Source organism: Agelaius phoeniceus, chromosome 13, assembly GCF_051311805.1.
Source record: "Agelaius phoeniceus isolate bAgePho1 chromosome 13, bAgePho1.hap1, whole genome shotgun sequence".
Classification (NCBI taxonomy): Eukaryota; Metazoa; Chordata; class Aves; order Passeriformes; family Icteridae; genus Agelaius; species Agelaius phoeniceus.
This window is the reverse complement of record NC_135277.1, coordinates 2,229,852-2,245,864: the sequence shown is the minus strand read 5'-3', so window position 1 is coordinate 2,245,864 and position 16,013 is coordinate 2,229,852. Positions and strand designations below refer to the sequence as shown.

Here is a 16,013-nt window from a genome sequence, read left to right as displayed (position 1 = left end):
AATCTATGTTTAATGATTTTGGGTAACTGCTGCCTGCAATCCCACCTTACTGAAAAGCAGGTCATTGAAAGTGTCATTCTGTTCTGGCAGGGGCAGTGGCCACTACAAATCACTTCTTTTAAATATCTGTGTAGAAAATACCCACTGCAGTATGCAGCAACTGAGAGTGCAGAAGGCTGAGGGATTTTGAGGGTACATTTAGGAAGAAAAGGACAGCAGGAGTTAAATGTGGAACTTTGAAAGGTACAGAAAGGTGATGGGTGTTTGGGGGAGCTGAAGTTCCTCTTCACTTGTGAAAATGAACTCACTTCTCTGCCTCACTGCAAACTTTCCTTGTGTCCATGGTTTTAGCCATTCCCAGCCAGGTCCTGCACAGTGTCAATGAGGTTTGGTGCACAACTGGGTGTTTGGGATTGTTCACCTGAGCTGGCCTGTACCTTAACCAGAACCTCCCTGTCCTGCTGCAAAGATCACAGGAAGGTGCTCTCAACATTCAGGTGAGGACAGGCTGAGCAGCAAGAAAAATGAAGCCATTGGATGCTGATGTATTTACAGCAGGTGTCTCATTCCACAGGCACTTCAATCCAGTGTGGCAGAGCTGGATTATTTATGAAACCAGGAGCACATCGTATTTCCAGGAGGGTGACTGAGTACCTGTTTGCATTTTCCCTCTGAAGGAAAGATCTCGGGATCTACACTGCAGAGAGAAGCGCGAAGGGCGGGAGCAGGGGACGGGGCTCGCTCAGAGCGGCTGCCCGAGGGGAGGCGGTACCTTGGTTGCAGAGGGGCCCCGAGAAGCCCGGCAGGCAGTCACACAGCCCGGACACGTGGTGGCAGGGACCATTGCTGTGCACGCACTGGGGACACGGCTGGCTGCAGTGGTGCCCGTAGAACCCGGGGGGGCAAACTGAAAATAGAACAAACCAGAAATATTGGTTTGTCACAGGTTTTTCAGCGTTTTCTCGTCACTCAGAGCTTGAGAGTTCTCTGTCTTAATCCCAAACCAATATTTCTGAATTCATCAAGCACAATTTTGTGGACAACTGAAATGATGAGGCCTGTTGGATTGTTCCATGTCTAATAAAGTGCAGGCTCTGGTAAAACTGCTCCTGTGTTCAAACATTCCCACCTTCCTTCCTCATGGAAGTCCTTGGCTGTTTAATACCACAGCAGAGTTCTCAGCAGCCTCTCTCTCTCAGGACACTCATTTGAGTCCCTCTACTCAAAAAAACCTGAACACTGACAAAACAGAAGTTTAAGATGTTTGAGACCCCACAGCAGATATGGTTAATAACACACATTCCAAAGATTTTAGGATAGATAGGAAAAGAAACACTGGCATGCATGTACAAAACCAGAAACTCAGAAAGAAATAGAAATTGAGTCAAGAAATCAGAGAAGGTGTATTAGGAAACAATATTTTATGTCAAAACCACTATACCAAAAGTGGATTTCCAAACCTATCTGGTGCAATGCCTGTGCTCAGCTGGTGCAGTCATTTTCTACATTTCATGGGAGGAGCAACAGCCATCAAGTGATGAAGAGAAGCCAATAATGGTAATTATGTAACACCATACAAAATCACCTGATTTGAATCAGTAATCATAGCAATAGCTGAGTAAACTTGTAATGAATTGTGTGCTTATTTTGCCTAAAACCTGGACTGAAATTATTATAGACTTTGTACATCAGGTATAGAATCAGGATTATGGCTCAGTATCTCTTCTAAAAGCAGATTTTTGCTTTTAAGAGCATGTAGAGTGAAAAAGCATCCACTGTCCAAACATTCACTGCAATAGATAACACAAAGAAATGTTAAATTGCAGTAAGTGACAGTAAAAATAACTTTATATGTTTTTATTTTTACTCCTGTGATTCTCTGTTCTATAGTTCTGGCTCAGTGGTTACTAAATCATGTCTGTTCTATTTTTCCAGCAAATGAGAATTTTCTTGTGGACTGTATGTTCTCAGAGGGTGTCAGGCTCTTACCCCACTGCACATTTCCAGCTGGAGCTTAGCTGACAGGTTGGTTGATGATGCAGTGGCTGTAAAACAACCTGGATCATTCCTGGAGACATTTCTGCAGGCTTAAGAGCACTAAACCATCCCAGTGTCTCATGTAATCCTGATTACACAGACAGAACAAGTTGGCTGAGTATCATCTTCAGTATCATCCTCAGCTCTGCCTTGTAATAAAACAGCCTAAACCCTGTTTCTAAATGAATTTCTAAGAGAAAAATGTGGATGATTTTGAGAACAAGCTTAGCCAGGTCTGCTCACAAGGTATTTTTGAGCCTGAATCTCAGAAAAGAGCTGGATTCCAAGCTGGATTCCCAGGCCAAATACACACAGAGGAAGGAGCAGAAGCATCCACAGGACCCCTCTGCTGTCACCCCAGTGGGGAGGAAAAGTTCTCCCCATTAAATCCTTAGTAAACATCCTCAGGGAGCAGCCTGATTCCTGGGCTTGCAAACTGGGCACAAGGGTTGCTCTTGTAGCCTGCATGCCAACAGCTGATAGAACTAAGCTGGGTTTTTTTCATCTCAGAAAGGTCAGAAACTATTAACTTCTGGAAGTTTTGCACTCTTAAGGTTTCAAATTTGTAAAACATTTTCTTCCTCATCTCCCTGAAGCTCTGAGCTCCACATTTTAGCCTTGGAGAGAGGTTTTACAGCTACACAGATATGCTGAAGCACCTGGAAATTGGGGTTTATAATGGAAATGCTTATAGGCCATTAACTACAGCAGTGCTAGAGGTCATTGTTATAATGGCTTTAAATAAAAACTGTCAGCTACAAATTATTTTTAGAGATGAGTGTGTTCTAGTGTCAAGTGTAACTTGTGAAATCAAAAGGGATCTATGAACTGGGCATGCAAAATGTCTCACAGCAAGAGGAGGAAGAAGAAATGCTGAGCAGAAAACAAAGACAAATCCACTTCTTGTTTACATGGGAAGATGGTTGGTGTAGTTTGGATCAGTGAATTAGGGTCCCTATGGGGCAAATGCAGCTTCCCAGATAAAGCAAATGAGAGGATTTTATCTGCTTGGTACATTTTAATATGTAGCAGCAGAGCATCAAACAGGAGCTATTTTGGGCTGCTGTGTTTCTTTTTCTGGCATACAAGAAAACATTGCCTTATTATTTTGATGCCAACGCTCATCCACTTGTCATTATTTGATGGGTGGTGGCTGACTGTTTAACAGGTCTGACTTCACTGCAAACCTGAGTCCTGCCAGCTTGGTTTGTAAGGGGGCTGCTCCTCCTTCCAGGTCACCTGTGACCTCAGGTGTGATCAGAAGAAGAAACACAAGGCACAGCTCAGTGCAGGAGAGTTCTTGATGAAGGAGCCTTTTCCAGGCTCTTCTGCCCTCAGGAAGTCATGAGCTAAAGCAGCTCAGAAACTGTGGATTTGTCTGCCTGGTGTCATAAAGGAGCATTTCTACCTGCCTTGCTTCTGCCAGCTATGGAAAATCTTACTTCTCTGGCACAAGGGCCCTCTGTATCCCGGTGCACAGTCACAGGTTCCATCCTCAGGGGAGCAGGACCCCCCGTTCTCACAGCTGCAGGAGATGGAGCAGTTGGGTCCCCAGCGGCCCTGGCTGCAGATGTTGTCACAGTGGATGCCTAAGGACACAAAGCCACACGTTAGGCTTCCCACAACTCTCACTCTGCTCATTGATCAAAGAAATGCTCGGCTGGACTGATGCCTCACAGTCCCCCAGAGGGATCTGGGAAGGAAACAGCTCCTCTTTTATCTGCTTAATAAAGTGAAAATTAAGAAAATGCCAGAGAGGTGAATTCTGTAGGTGTTGGTGGGAGCCTGTTCAGTCCTCAGCACCATTAAAGAAACTCTGCATGTCATCCAAGAGATGAAGGTCAGGAATTGCTTTAAAGTCACAAAATAGCTCAAATAACTGGTCTGGAAATAGGCAGTTGATTGAAGCCTGATTACTTACCTGTTGTGAATTGGACAACCATAAAAAGAAAAATCAGGATTTTGCAAAAACATGTTCAGTATTTGGATTCTTCAACACAAGTAAATTAAACTCTATTTTGTGTTCTGTTCCCTTCCTGGCTTAAACCCCTGTGCTCTGGTGTTTTGTGCACACACCCCACATCTACCCAGAACTCCCAGAACAGTTCTGTGTGAATGAGCTGAGTTCTGATCCAGCGAGTGGCCATATGTGAGCACAGGCTGAGCATTTGCATGTTAAATGGAGACTGAGACCTGCCAATCCAGCTCCCAGTGCTCCCCGGGGTCCTTGTTTGATATTTACTATTATGAAGAGCAAAGCTTGGAAACACTGAAAGGAGCACACAGCCAGGAAACTTAACACAAAGCTTCTGGCATGGTTTCAACTGGCTTTGTTTAAACTGGTGACTTTTAAAAACAACCGTGTGCCGGGGCTTGTCACATATAAATGTGATTGAAGGAGCTGATCCTGCACACTGTGTCTGAGAGGCTCTCACTCCACTGGAATAAAGCAGTACCAATATCTGCAATTAGCAGGCCTATTTGCATGATCAAGGGCTCCTTGCATGGGTTTGCAGAATCATGAACTAAGAGGGACACTGAGCAGTGCCAGCTGCAGGGAGTGGCACTGGCAGGAGCATCTAAACCAGCAGAAATGGATCAGAGACTGGCTTGGAAATTTTTCTTAGAACATGACCCCAGTGGGAGCCCAGCCCTGAGATTGGGGGGTACCCACACACCTCAGCTGGGCTTCCAACCCCAACCTCAGATGTTCTTGACTGTCTCTGACCTGAGATGTTCTTCTCCATGCCCAGCCCGAGATGCTCTTTACTATCCTTCACCTGAGATGTTCTCTATCACCCGTGCCCGTGTCCCACTGCACAATGGGATCAAAGCAGCTCAGGGGTTGGATTAGTGCAGCTCTCTGCAGAAACACAATCCCAACCATTTCCTCCCCCTCTGATAACTTCATCTGGATGCTGGAGGTAATGCACTGCATTTGGGGAGCTGTGATCTGTACAGTCACCAAACTCTGAGCATTATTAAATCAGCTGAAAGTCATTATAAATACACTTACAGTGCAGTTTCAAGTTGGTTTTATAAATCTCTGAAGTTAACACAGTAAGAAATACTGCAGAGCCAAAATTTCCCTTTTCTGGAGATTAATCATACAATTATAATGTCCCTTCCTAGAAAATCTTAACCAAGTCTGGCAAAAGCACAGTTTGAAATGTGATTTCTAGTAATACATGATCTTAGCTTTATTTATAAAGAGGCATGGACCATTCTGTACAGCTTAATAAAAACCACATTAAAAAACAGTAAAAACTTAATACAAGCTCAATTCCTTCCTATCCAAGTAAATAAATCTGAAAAAAGGGACTGTGAAAAGAGACAAGGAACGTTTGTATTAGTAAAATCAAGAAAAATCATTATTTTAAGAAATTATTTTAAAGTCTTCCCTGCTCCCTTTGAAATCAAATATATCCCTGGATTACTTTAACAAGTGCTTTGTGTGTGCATTTATGTCCTTTATCCACAGTGCTCTGTAATTAAAAAGTCAGAAAATAAATTGTAAATAAACAAACAAACAAATAAATGTGTTTTTTATTTATAAATACATATATATGATCATTTATAGCCTTGAGTCTCAGTGTGAGTTCCCTGAACTGAAATCCAGACACAAAACCTGAAAAATGTGCATTTTCCCTCCCGATTGCAGCATTAAAATTACAATTCTGTCATTGTGGATGCTCTATTTATAAATGGGGACAATTAAACAGCATTATTTCTTGTCTCTTTTGACAAAGTTTGGGGAAGAATGACAGTGACTCTTTTCTTGTGGAAGGTACCTGAATTTGAATGCCAGGGCTGTTCCTGCAGCAGCAAAGCCCTTCCTTTGGTAATGAGTAATGAGGGATGTCTTCCCTCTGCTAACGAAGGCAATGAGTCATCGTGGAGCTGATTGTTGTAGCAAAAGGGAAAGGGGAAAAGGAAACCTTCCAGGAGCCACTGGCACCCATTAGAACCCTTCTTTATTTGTACATTTCCAGAAGACAACCGAGGTGGTGCCGCAATCAGGTTTTATTACTTTTTATTACTCCAAGTTAATTCTCATGGAAGACTTCATTTTTGAAGGCTCCGACACGCATTGAATTGCAAATATAAATGAGAAGTTAAAACTGCATCTGGACATGCAAGTCTTATGGAATGGTGCTGGAAAAAGCACCTTAATTTTACAATTCCCTAACCTGACAGCGTGTGAAGGGGGAGTCCATCCCTCCCAGCTACTTTACAGTCAGAGTCAGTGAAGCAGCAAGATTCTGTAATGTAAAACTTTAATATTTATTTAGGAACTTGCTGATGAACATTTCTGATAAGCAATTAGTTTTCAATTTCCAGAACTACAAGAAGTGCTGAAGTTGACACACCTCTGTACTACCTCGTGTTACAACCACAGATTCCTAATTTATGAACAAAGTCCTGGTTTCACATGCATGGTGTAGAAATTAGAAAGACAACTATCAGAAGTCCTTGAAGCTGCAGGAAGCAGTTCTATACATAAACTCTATTGCCTGGATACCAGGGAATTATCTGCCAGCCCGAGGCTGTGGTTCACAATTGCAGACACTGGTATAAAATTACACTTCCAAGACCTTTTTAAACAATGTTCTGGGGGTGAATTGTAAATGAAATCCACAAAACTTATAAAACTGTAGTTACCCACTGGACATGGGTAAAGATCTGCACTTTTGCAGTAAGGCAGAGCCCAGGTAAGAGCAGAGCCCACTGTGGCTTTAATTCAGTCTGTGAAACAGCAGCCACAAACTCCCCATGGCCCAACAGGGATTTGGGGTATTGGATTCCTGCAAGCACTGGCTGCTTTCCAGTGGGATTCCCTCTGGACTGCTCTGTACATGGCATTCAGCTGACAGTCCCAGGAGTGCCTTCACTCCCTTTTCCTCACACCGACCTCCTTTGCACACATGATGGGGAGGATAACCAGCCCTGAGGGCCTGAATTACTGTGGAAAACACAAACTGGGCTCAACTCAGCCCACCAGAGCAGTCACAACTGCACTGTTCCAAGGGACAGCCTCACAGGACAGCTGCTCCAAACTCCTGCCCCTCCAGGACAATTTCCTACCAGGTGTCCAAGCAGCTGCTGGCTGGGACATGGGGAGTATCTGGGGTAACTCAGCCCAAGCTCCCCAGAGGTGAGGCCATTTGGTTGGGCAGGGATCTTCCAACATGGAGCTGCAGACAATCCTGATTAAGGAAAGCAGCAGGGAGAGAGGTAGAGGAGGAAGAGAATCCCAGAATCTCAGAATGGTTTGGGTTGGAAGGGACCATAAAGCTCATCTGTCCCACCTCCTGCCATGGCAGGGACACCTCCCACTGTCCCAGGCTGCTCCAGCCCTGTCCAGCCTGGCCTTGGGCACTTCCAGGGATCCAGAGGCAGCCACAGCTGCTCTGGGCACCCTGTGCCAGGGCCTGCCCACCCTCACAGGGAACAATTCCTCCCCAATATCCCATCTAACCCTGCCCTCTGGCAGTGGGAAGCTGTTGATGGAAACCTGTGTCTGTCTTACATGGAGCAGTTTCAAGCTTGACCAGATGAAGTCAACCCTTGTACTCAAATTTACAAATCAACTGTGATGGATTAATCCAACATCCACACAAGCATCAGGAAAAGGAGCAAGAAAAAGAAGAGGAAAACCCCCCCAAGCCATACAACTGGGATGTGAGGCATCCATTGGAGAGCTCCTTCACAGGCTGCTTCCGTTAATAATCTTCAGTGGCTTCAAGTTTGTCAAAGTGATGCAGATTTAGTGCTGCCCATAACTACATCATGCTGAAGGACTTTGGAGGGTAAAATTCCTGAAAGCCAGACATAAGCAGAACTCCCTTTTTTCCCTCTCCAGGTTCTGCAATTGCACTCGTGCTTGGGGATTACGTCTCTGGCTCTTAATAAAGCTGCCATTGTTTCTCTGCTGTGTCTCTGGATAGTTGGAAACTAATACTCCAAACACAATAAAAGAGCAAAAATGGATGGAATAAATGAGAACCAGTGGCCTGGTTTTGACCACTGCTATCCCCCTGACAGTAGCCTCTGCAGCAGTGCCCAGCATCTAATTATTTTTCAGGGATGTAGGAATTTGATAAATTATAGGATGTAGTTCCCTCCCCCCCACATACTTTAATTTTACATCTACCAGCACATAACTGTAATTATTTCTCTGAATAAGATCTTCAGCTTTTTTTTCCCCCTCAATAGTCCCAATCTAAAGACAGATGCAACATCAATTAGGAATGACAGGAATGATTTCAGCAGACATTTGAATCCAACACAAACATTGTGCTCTCCTCCACCTGTCTTTCAACATGACATGAAGTCATAATAATCTCTTATTTCTGGCATTTGAATAGCTTTGGAAAGAGCTGCTTTTTATGTAAAAATAGGCCCAGGATTTATGCAGGCGATGCTGTGGAGGCCTGAGGTTTGGTGAGTCACGCTTGGCTTTGATGTGCAGTGCTGGTGGCTCTGGCAGGAAGGATCCCCAGAGCTGTTTGGTACCTGCTGACAGGGGACCCCACCCAGCACACACCCCCAGCTGATGCTGCAGGGCTGCCTGGGGTGGGAGCCGTGGGCAGGGGCCAGCAGGGAGCTGAGTGTAACTGGGAACAGGTCTGGGAGTGTCTCAGTGGCTCTGACCTCTGGGCACACCCTCCCTCTGGTCTCTGTCCCACCTGCAGGGATCCCATTGGCAGCACCCCCACCCAGCCCAGGGGCAGAGCCAGAGGCCACCCAGGTTATCCTGAACCCTGCCTTGGCCTCCTGGTTTGTACATTTATTTCTGATAATGACTTCCATAATCACACATTCATGTTTTCTTTAACATAACCTCTTGTCTTTCCCTGATACTGTCACTGCTGTTACACTTCTAGTGTCCCTATAAATTCTATTTAAATTGTATCTGAGGTTAGCTCCATGTGCTTTCCTAAACAGGGACTCTTCTGCTGCTTCAGTCTCTTAAGAGGTAAAAGACAATTCACTGAGAGCACAAGGAAGAACTGTCCAACCTGTGGATCAGCTGCTCAGAGGGGCCATCACAGAGCACAAACAAGAGTTCACAAAGAATTCTTGATGCTTTTCCATCACTTTTTGCATCTCTGTATTTTTTCCTACCTGAGGCAAACCCTGAAGTTTTTGACTCAGAGCCAGTCAGAAGCACCACAGCACAATTCTTGACAGCTCAGCATTTAAGAATGCTGAAGAATGAGAAAATCAGTGTGGGGAGGGCAGCAGATAGAAGAAAACATAAAGGGATCTCTCATAAAATTAAATGGAAACATTAAGAATTGATGGCTGCTCATCTAGTCTGCAAATAAGCTATTTTTGTTTTTATATAGTGAAACTACTCAGCAGAGAGCAGCAGCCACACTCACATTATCTATGAACTTCTGTGGTGTTCTCAAATGCTTTTTTCCACTGATTTTTTTTTTTTTCCCAATTGGTGCCATGGAGCCTTCCTTCTCTTGCTGATCATCATTCACCAGTGGATTCAGAGGGGCAACTCCCGAGTGTAACAGCCCATCAGTCTAAATGAAAGCTCCATGATCTGGTCCTAAATAATGAAGAATAAGCCCTTCTCTGAAGCCAGTGAAAAATTCTACATTGTCCCTTCTCTCATCTGTGCAGGGGCGATTTATGCAGCCATTAATGTAAGTGTTTTTCTGCAAGTAATACACTTAGAGCCTAATGCACCTCTGTGGAGCTCTAATCCTACCCCTAGTTTTAATTATCTAGAGAAATCTCTAGGTATGAATCACCCAACCCAGGGAATTTATGCAATAAAAGCTTTTGAGGCAAGAGACCTACCTCACAAGAAATGAGGTAAGTCAAAATGTTTGCTAAAGTAAAGGATGATCAGGTTCCCTTTGCTGCAGGGTATTCCCCTGGGCAGGCAGGGCAGACCTGCAGAAAATGGGGCTAAAAGGAGTCAAGCCCTACACAGCCCTACTTCATCTGCAGAGCTTTCCTATTTCTCAAATGTTGGGAACAGCTTCAGGCTAGGAGGGAAGAGAAAGCTGGGGAAGATCTGAGCAGACCATCAGCAGGCAAACAGGAGGAACTGGTAACTGGGAAAAGCTGGAAATTTCCTGCTGGAAATGTTCAAGCTCCTGAACTAAACCATGAGTGAAGAACAGCTGAGCAAGAGCTGAGGCATAACCAAAGCCTTTTGTGGTCAATGATGTTGAAATACCACCCTTTCTCCTTGCTGTGGGAGGGGAAGGAAGATGGTTCCAACACTTTTCACTGCAAACTCTTTCATTAATGACATTATGTATCACAGAATCCTGGATGGTTTGGGCTGGAAGGGACATTAAAGATCATCCCATTCCCACCCCCTGGCATGGCAGGGACACCTTCCACTGTGCCAGGCTGCTCCAAGCCCTGTCCAGCCTTGGACACTGCAGGGATCCAGGAGCAGCCACAGCTGCCAGGGCCTCACCCTCACAGGGAAGGCAGCATACAGAAAATTTCTACTTTTTCTACTATCCAATCCAACCCTCCTCTCTGGCAGTGTGAAGCCACTCCCCCCTGACCTGTCACTACCTGCTCCTGTAAATAGTCTCTCTCCACTATAGAAATATATAAATATACACACACACCTCATTTGAGCCTGCAGGCTCTTTGCTGAGCACTCTTCCCTCTCCTCCTTTCACACCCAGCATGCCAACAGCCAGGATTTAGTCTGCTGAAATGTGCACAAATAATTTTTCCCCACTTCTCGCCCACATTTATTTATAGGTGACTATTGTACACACAGCCAGGCTTATATATAGAATGTCTCTGCATGAAAATGGAAAAGGGTTGGGTACCTCGAACGTCAAGTCTCATGTTGCTAAAGCCCATTAAATTAGCATCACCCAGGATGCCATCCAAGCTCTATCTTCTCTCAGAAATTTAAAAGCTGTCCTTTATTAAGCAAAATTAAACCCAAAAATAAATACAAAGATAAACAAACTTGTGTATCTTCTGTTTATAAGATTATTACTGCAATGATTTGCATACATGCTGAAGTTTAGCAGTAGCCCTACTGCAGCTGCTAATTATAGTCTGAGGGTCTGATCCAACTCCCACTGAAGGAATGGCAAAAATCCAACTGATTTCACCAAAGGTGAAATAGATACAAAATCTGTCACAGGACAAACACAACTAAACCTTACTCAGATGAAAATCAGGAACCTCCCCAGATACCTGCCAAGGAAGGCACAGACATAATTAATGTCAGGACATCAATGAAATCTTTGATATAACTTCAGAATTAATATTTTTGAAAATTAGCCCTATATCAGCAGGAACCATCCTTAAAGGTTCCTGTCAAAGAGAGAATTTTTAAGCACAGCCTGACATTAAAATCTTATCAACTCACTTGAAATTAAGTCAATGAAAAATTAAAGCTAATTTCTAATAAGCTTATCTTACATTCATAGACTAAAGGGCACTTGTCGAATCCAGAGAGTAAGCACACCTTTCATATGGAAAAGATTTTCACACTGGAAAGGCAGGGGCCAGGAGAGAGGCTAAAATGCACCATTTTAGACTGACTCTAGAAATTTCTAGTTTTCCTGTCCATTTAAAGCTAATGTAAGGATACAGAATAATCACAGAAATAAATTATTAATTTAAAAATCTGGGATAAGACTGCCAGAAGTGATAAATGCAAAATACGATGTAGATAATGGGACTAGACATCTAGAAAATGCATGTTTAATAGGAACTTACTATTGCTCCATTCTGGTATTTTAGGCTCTGTCTTACAAACCAATGGTACAAAACAATCTGATGGAAAAAAAGCCAACCCATGACATTGTGAATTCTAAACCTCTCTGGATCTTTAGCTAAAAAGCTGCAGGGGCATGAAATTAGTCCTAGAATTTTTTCTGGTTTTAAATAGGCATGGAAAACCAGCTCCCAGTTTTATCATCACATAGGTGAGGTTGATCTACTAATGACAAGAGAATTATTTAGGCTTCAACCCAGTACAGCTGAGGACAGGATCTGGCCCTAAGATTATAAATTGGATACAGCTGCAATGAAAGAAAATCATATTAGTACAAACAAAATACATTTTATGGAAAGGGTGGGTTTTTTCCTTCAAGGATTTTTCACCTCCTTGCAAAGAACTAGAGAAAGTGAAGTTAAAAATACCTTAGAGCTCCCCGTCAAAGTGGTCAGTGCTCCTTTAAAATTCAAAAAGGCTTTCCCTTGAGTAACAGGCTTATCAGTTTTCCTGAATTAATGTGTCCACAGGAGGCAAGAAACATGTTTCTGTGTTTGAGTGACAGTGCAGATGCCACTGCCAGCCTGCAAATGTTCCCAGCCCTGCAGCCTGGTCCCTTGGAGCTGCCCTGGGCTGTGCCCAGCAGCACCTCCCAGCCCACAGGTGGGAATCCTGCAGCTCCAGAGTCCCACAGCCACTGTGCTGGAGCTGGACACGAGCAGGGACCATCAGGGGCTGTGTTCTGGCAATGTGGGAAGGTTACTGAGGTTGTAAAGGACAGTGAAATGTGTATTTTGATTTCCACAGCAAAGAGGGAGGCAGCTCTTATGAGCCAGGAATGAAGCCTGAAGGTATAAAGCACCAAGGTAATAAGATGTTTGTTCCTCAGCAGCATGCATCATTTGCATACCTGTGTTTGCCATCCTGATTAATTAAGGAAAATCTATATGGGCTTCTTTTATGATTAACTATGGGATGCACACTTTTATGTTCTCCACCTCATATCTACAGCACCAGGCTAATTTTCCCCACACATCTTTGGGATGTTAAAATACAGTGAATAAACTCTGGCTTTGGGTACTGAGAGAAGCCTCTGGGTACCCCAGCTCAGTGGGGAGCTGAGATACCATCACCACAGCAGCTCTGCAAAACCAGAGCACCACACAAGAAAAAAGGCAGAACAAGATGCAGATAAGACAGCATTTCAGATTAAAGGAATTCAGATAAACAGGATTTTAACTGACCTTAGCATTTAGAGGAGTGGAATCTATCCCCCTGCAGATCACTTCCCATTTAAACCCAGTGTAAGAGCTGAAAGGGTAACAAAGCACACGCTGCCACAATTAACCTGGAGCACTTGGCTCATCCCAGGGAGGAGCAGAGCTCAGCTGGAGGAGCAGCCAGGCCTGTGGCTCTGCTTCTGGCATCAGTCTGGGACTGGGAAAATGGATGGACTCGGGTCCTGGGGGCAGCATGGGCAATACCTGGGTCTGTCTCCCCAGGGAGCCTTACCTGGCTCTGGTCAAGCACCTCCAGAAATCAGAGGACAGGCCAGCAGCTCTAATTTAATTATTGAAAGATTACTGAGGGAAGCAGCTAAAGGCTACACAGCCTCAAACACCTGGAATCTGTGAGGAAGCCATTTCTGGTACAAAAGCTGGCTGAGGTGGGACCAAGCTGAGGGGGTTTGAAGTTCATCCTGCATCCCACAGGGGATGCAGTTGGAGCTGTCACCTCCAGAGCCTCAGCATTACACTGCCACAGCAGCACTGCCATCCTGCTCACCCAGCAGGGCCACCAGGGCAGCTGGTCCTTTCCTGTCCACTTTCAGATTCGAGTAATTGAGAGGAGCCTAACTGAAATAACCTTGTTGCTTGAGCATCCAGGAGAGGAGGTTGCACCTGGGACAGATGAGACTCATCCTGCTTCTCCAGGACCTGTTTGTTGCAAAGGACTTCCAGGAGCTGCTCTACCATGCAGCATTTCTGTGTTCCATTCCCTCTGTGGAGTCATTGTGTGCAGGAACCTAATTAACCAAATGTAATTAGCACTGAGCATTTTCATTTCAACCTGAGTGTACATAAAGTAACACCTCTTCCACAAATGTCTGGTGTGTTGGGAGCTCTGAGGGACCTGTGCACACACACAGGGCTGCAAGCACAGAAGTGTCTGTACCTAAAATGCACAGCAAAGGTGGGGAAAGAGAGCCTTATTAATCCTTAAAAAACAGCCTGAGCAATCAAGACTTGGTGCCCTGAGAGCAAGACCTTTCCTTTTTAACCCAGAAGTAGATTTGAACACCTCATGTTTGGATTTCCAGGGCACTATTTGTATACATGAAGTTACACATGTCCAACCTGGAGAAGTCCTTCCAGTGCAAGGCTCTGGAGCCCTCAGTGTCACTGCATCCCACATTTCCTTCCTGTGGAGGGAAATTCAGCTCTGCATGGCATCAGCAGGTCACAGATCTGATTTTGCCCAACATTTCAACAAGTTTCACTTTGTTTTTACCACATGAGAGCATTTTGCCAATGTAGTTTTGGGCTTCTGTTCTTGCTGAGCTATCTCCAAAGCCATTGGTGGCACCAGCACTTGGCTGGGGGACTGGCAGCAGTGACACCAGGTACAAGTGTCCCCAGAGCTGATCCAGCCCCTGCCTCTGGCTGCACAGGTGCATTCCCACGGAGCTGACAGGGAGGGGATGTGCAGATTGCTGCCTCTGTGCTTATTTATGCTCCCAGCTGCTTTGCACAGCTTTGTGAGCTCCTGCTTGAGATGTGGGGATCTCTTCATCATCTTCCCATCTGCCAGGGACACTCAGCTCCTGAAAATTACCTTCCCTCAGCTGGTATCCACAGAAGGTCATTGTCCTGAATAATAGTCTTGGGTGGCAGTCATGACAGAATAAAAGGATGGTAGAGTGCTATTACCTTACATTGCATGCTGCTCTGGACATGACTTTTTCCTTCTTTTGCCAGTCCTCCTCCATGCTCTTACCATCTATCAGTCCCTGAAGGTTTATATCAGTAACATCTTGAAACCACTTTAAAGAAAATGGGTTCAATCTCCCCCTTGATCTTTACATAAAACACAGACATCAAGAGGGAGTCCCAGGTCTGGGATGAACATACAGAATTTGCTGTTTCAGATGAAGTTTGTGGCTATTAGGATCAGAAAGCCACGTGAATTTTCTGTTTGGTGTGAGTGGGCAGGAGAACCTTCAGAAGTTCCATGATCCTGAACTTTTCTGATATTTTTCAGGCCATGCCTAATTAGTACCAAAATCAGAAAGCAAAAATTTCAGCCTGAATTATTTATCACCTCATATTAATAAAATGCACTGCAATACACATCATGGCCCAGTTCACAACAACTGCAGATAAGATTAATCTTTCACTGATGCCATACTCCTTAATATGAAAATATAATTATCTAGCTGAAGAGTTTCTTAAATGACATACTTTCAAACTGGTAGGAGCAGAATTTATCCTTGTGTCTGGTGCCAAGCCAAGTGGAAAAAACATTGGAACAGAATTGACAAAACACGTGTTGGTTCTGTCTATCAACATTTCCACCTTACAGAGCCCTGTTACTGTTTCAACTCCAACCTGGTCTCAAATATGGATATAATATTTTCCTTCCTGAAATGTGATCCTGAGGAGAAGAATTCCAGAACTGTGGGAGCACATTGAGGGATAAAGTGCTTGGGCTGCAGCAAACCCCCTCCAAGTTAATATACACTTACCTTGCTCAATATGGGAATTAAAAGAAGGACATCAGAAATTATTCTTACCTTTAATTAATTAGTATCTGCATGTGATGTCCATTTACAGATGTGCATGGCAATAAGCACAAAGTATTTGCTGCAAATGCCTCTGAGAAAAAGCCACACCTTCAGTCTGCATTGTCTGCAAAGGTCAGTCCCTGCAGTTTCCTCTGGAATGCTACATCCAGAAGATGTGTAATGAACTTTTAGAGTAGGTGTATATAAATATCTCTCTTCAAATTACTCTACTTTTAAAAGCCATTTTTTCCCTTGAAGAAGCTCACAGTGACTACAGGAAAATCTACCAGCTGTTTCTCTGCTGATCATCAATAATAAACAGTAGAGTTTTAAAGCCTGATAGATGGATATATTGATGGCAAGGAGGTTCAGAGAAAGATAAATGCTGGCCAGCCAGTGAGGAAGGCAAGAGAATGAAGGAGGGGATGCAAGTGAGCTTATAAAATGGAGTTTCTTGGGGGA

General features: G+C 44.2%; 1 protein-coding gene across 7 annotated transcripts in view; it reads right to left on the bottom strand.

Annotated features, from left to right (window-relative positions):
* The window catches only part of MEGF11 (multiple EGF like domains 11), a 254,466-nt gene that overhangs the window by 34,924 nt on the left and 203,529 nt on the right, over positions 1-16,013 (bottom strand). For all 7 annotated transcript variants that reach the window (XM_077185613.1, XM_077185612.1, XM_077185615.1 and 4 more), the window contains 2 exons: positions 3,480-3,626; positions 773-907 (listed from right to left, as the gene is read on the bottom strand). In XM_077185613.1, coding sequence (XP_077041728.1) covers positions 773-907; positions 3,480-3,626 — 282 coding nt within the window. The remainder of the gene's footprint in view (positions 1-772; positions 908-3,479; positions 3,627-16,013) is intronic.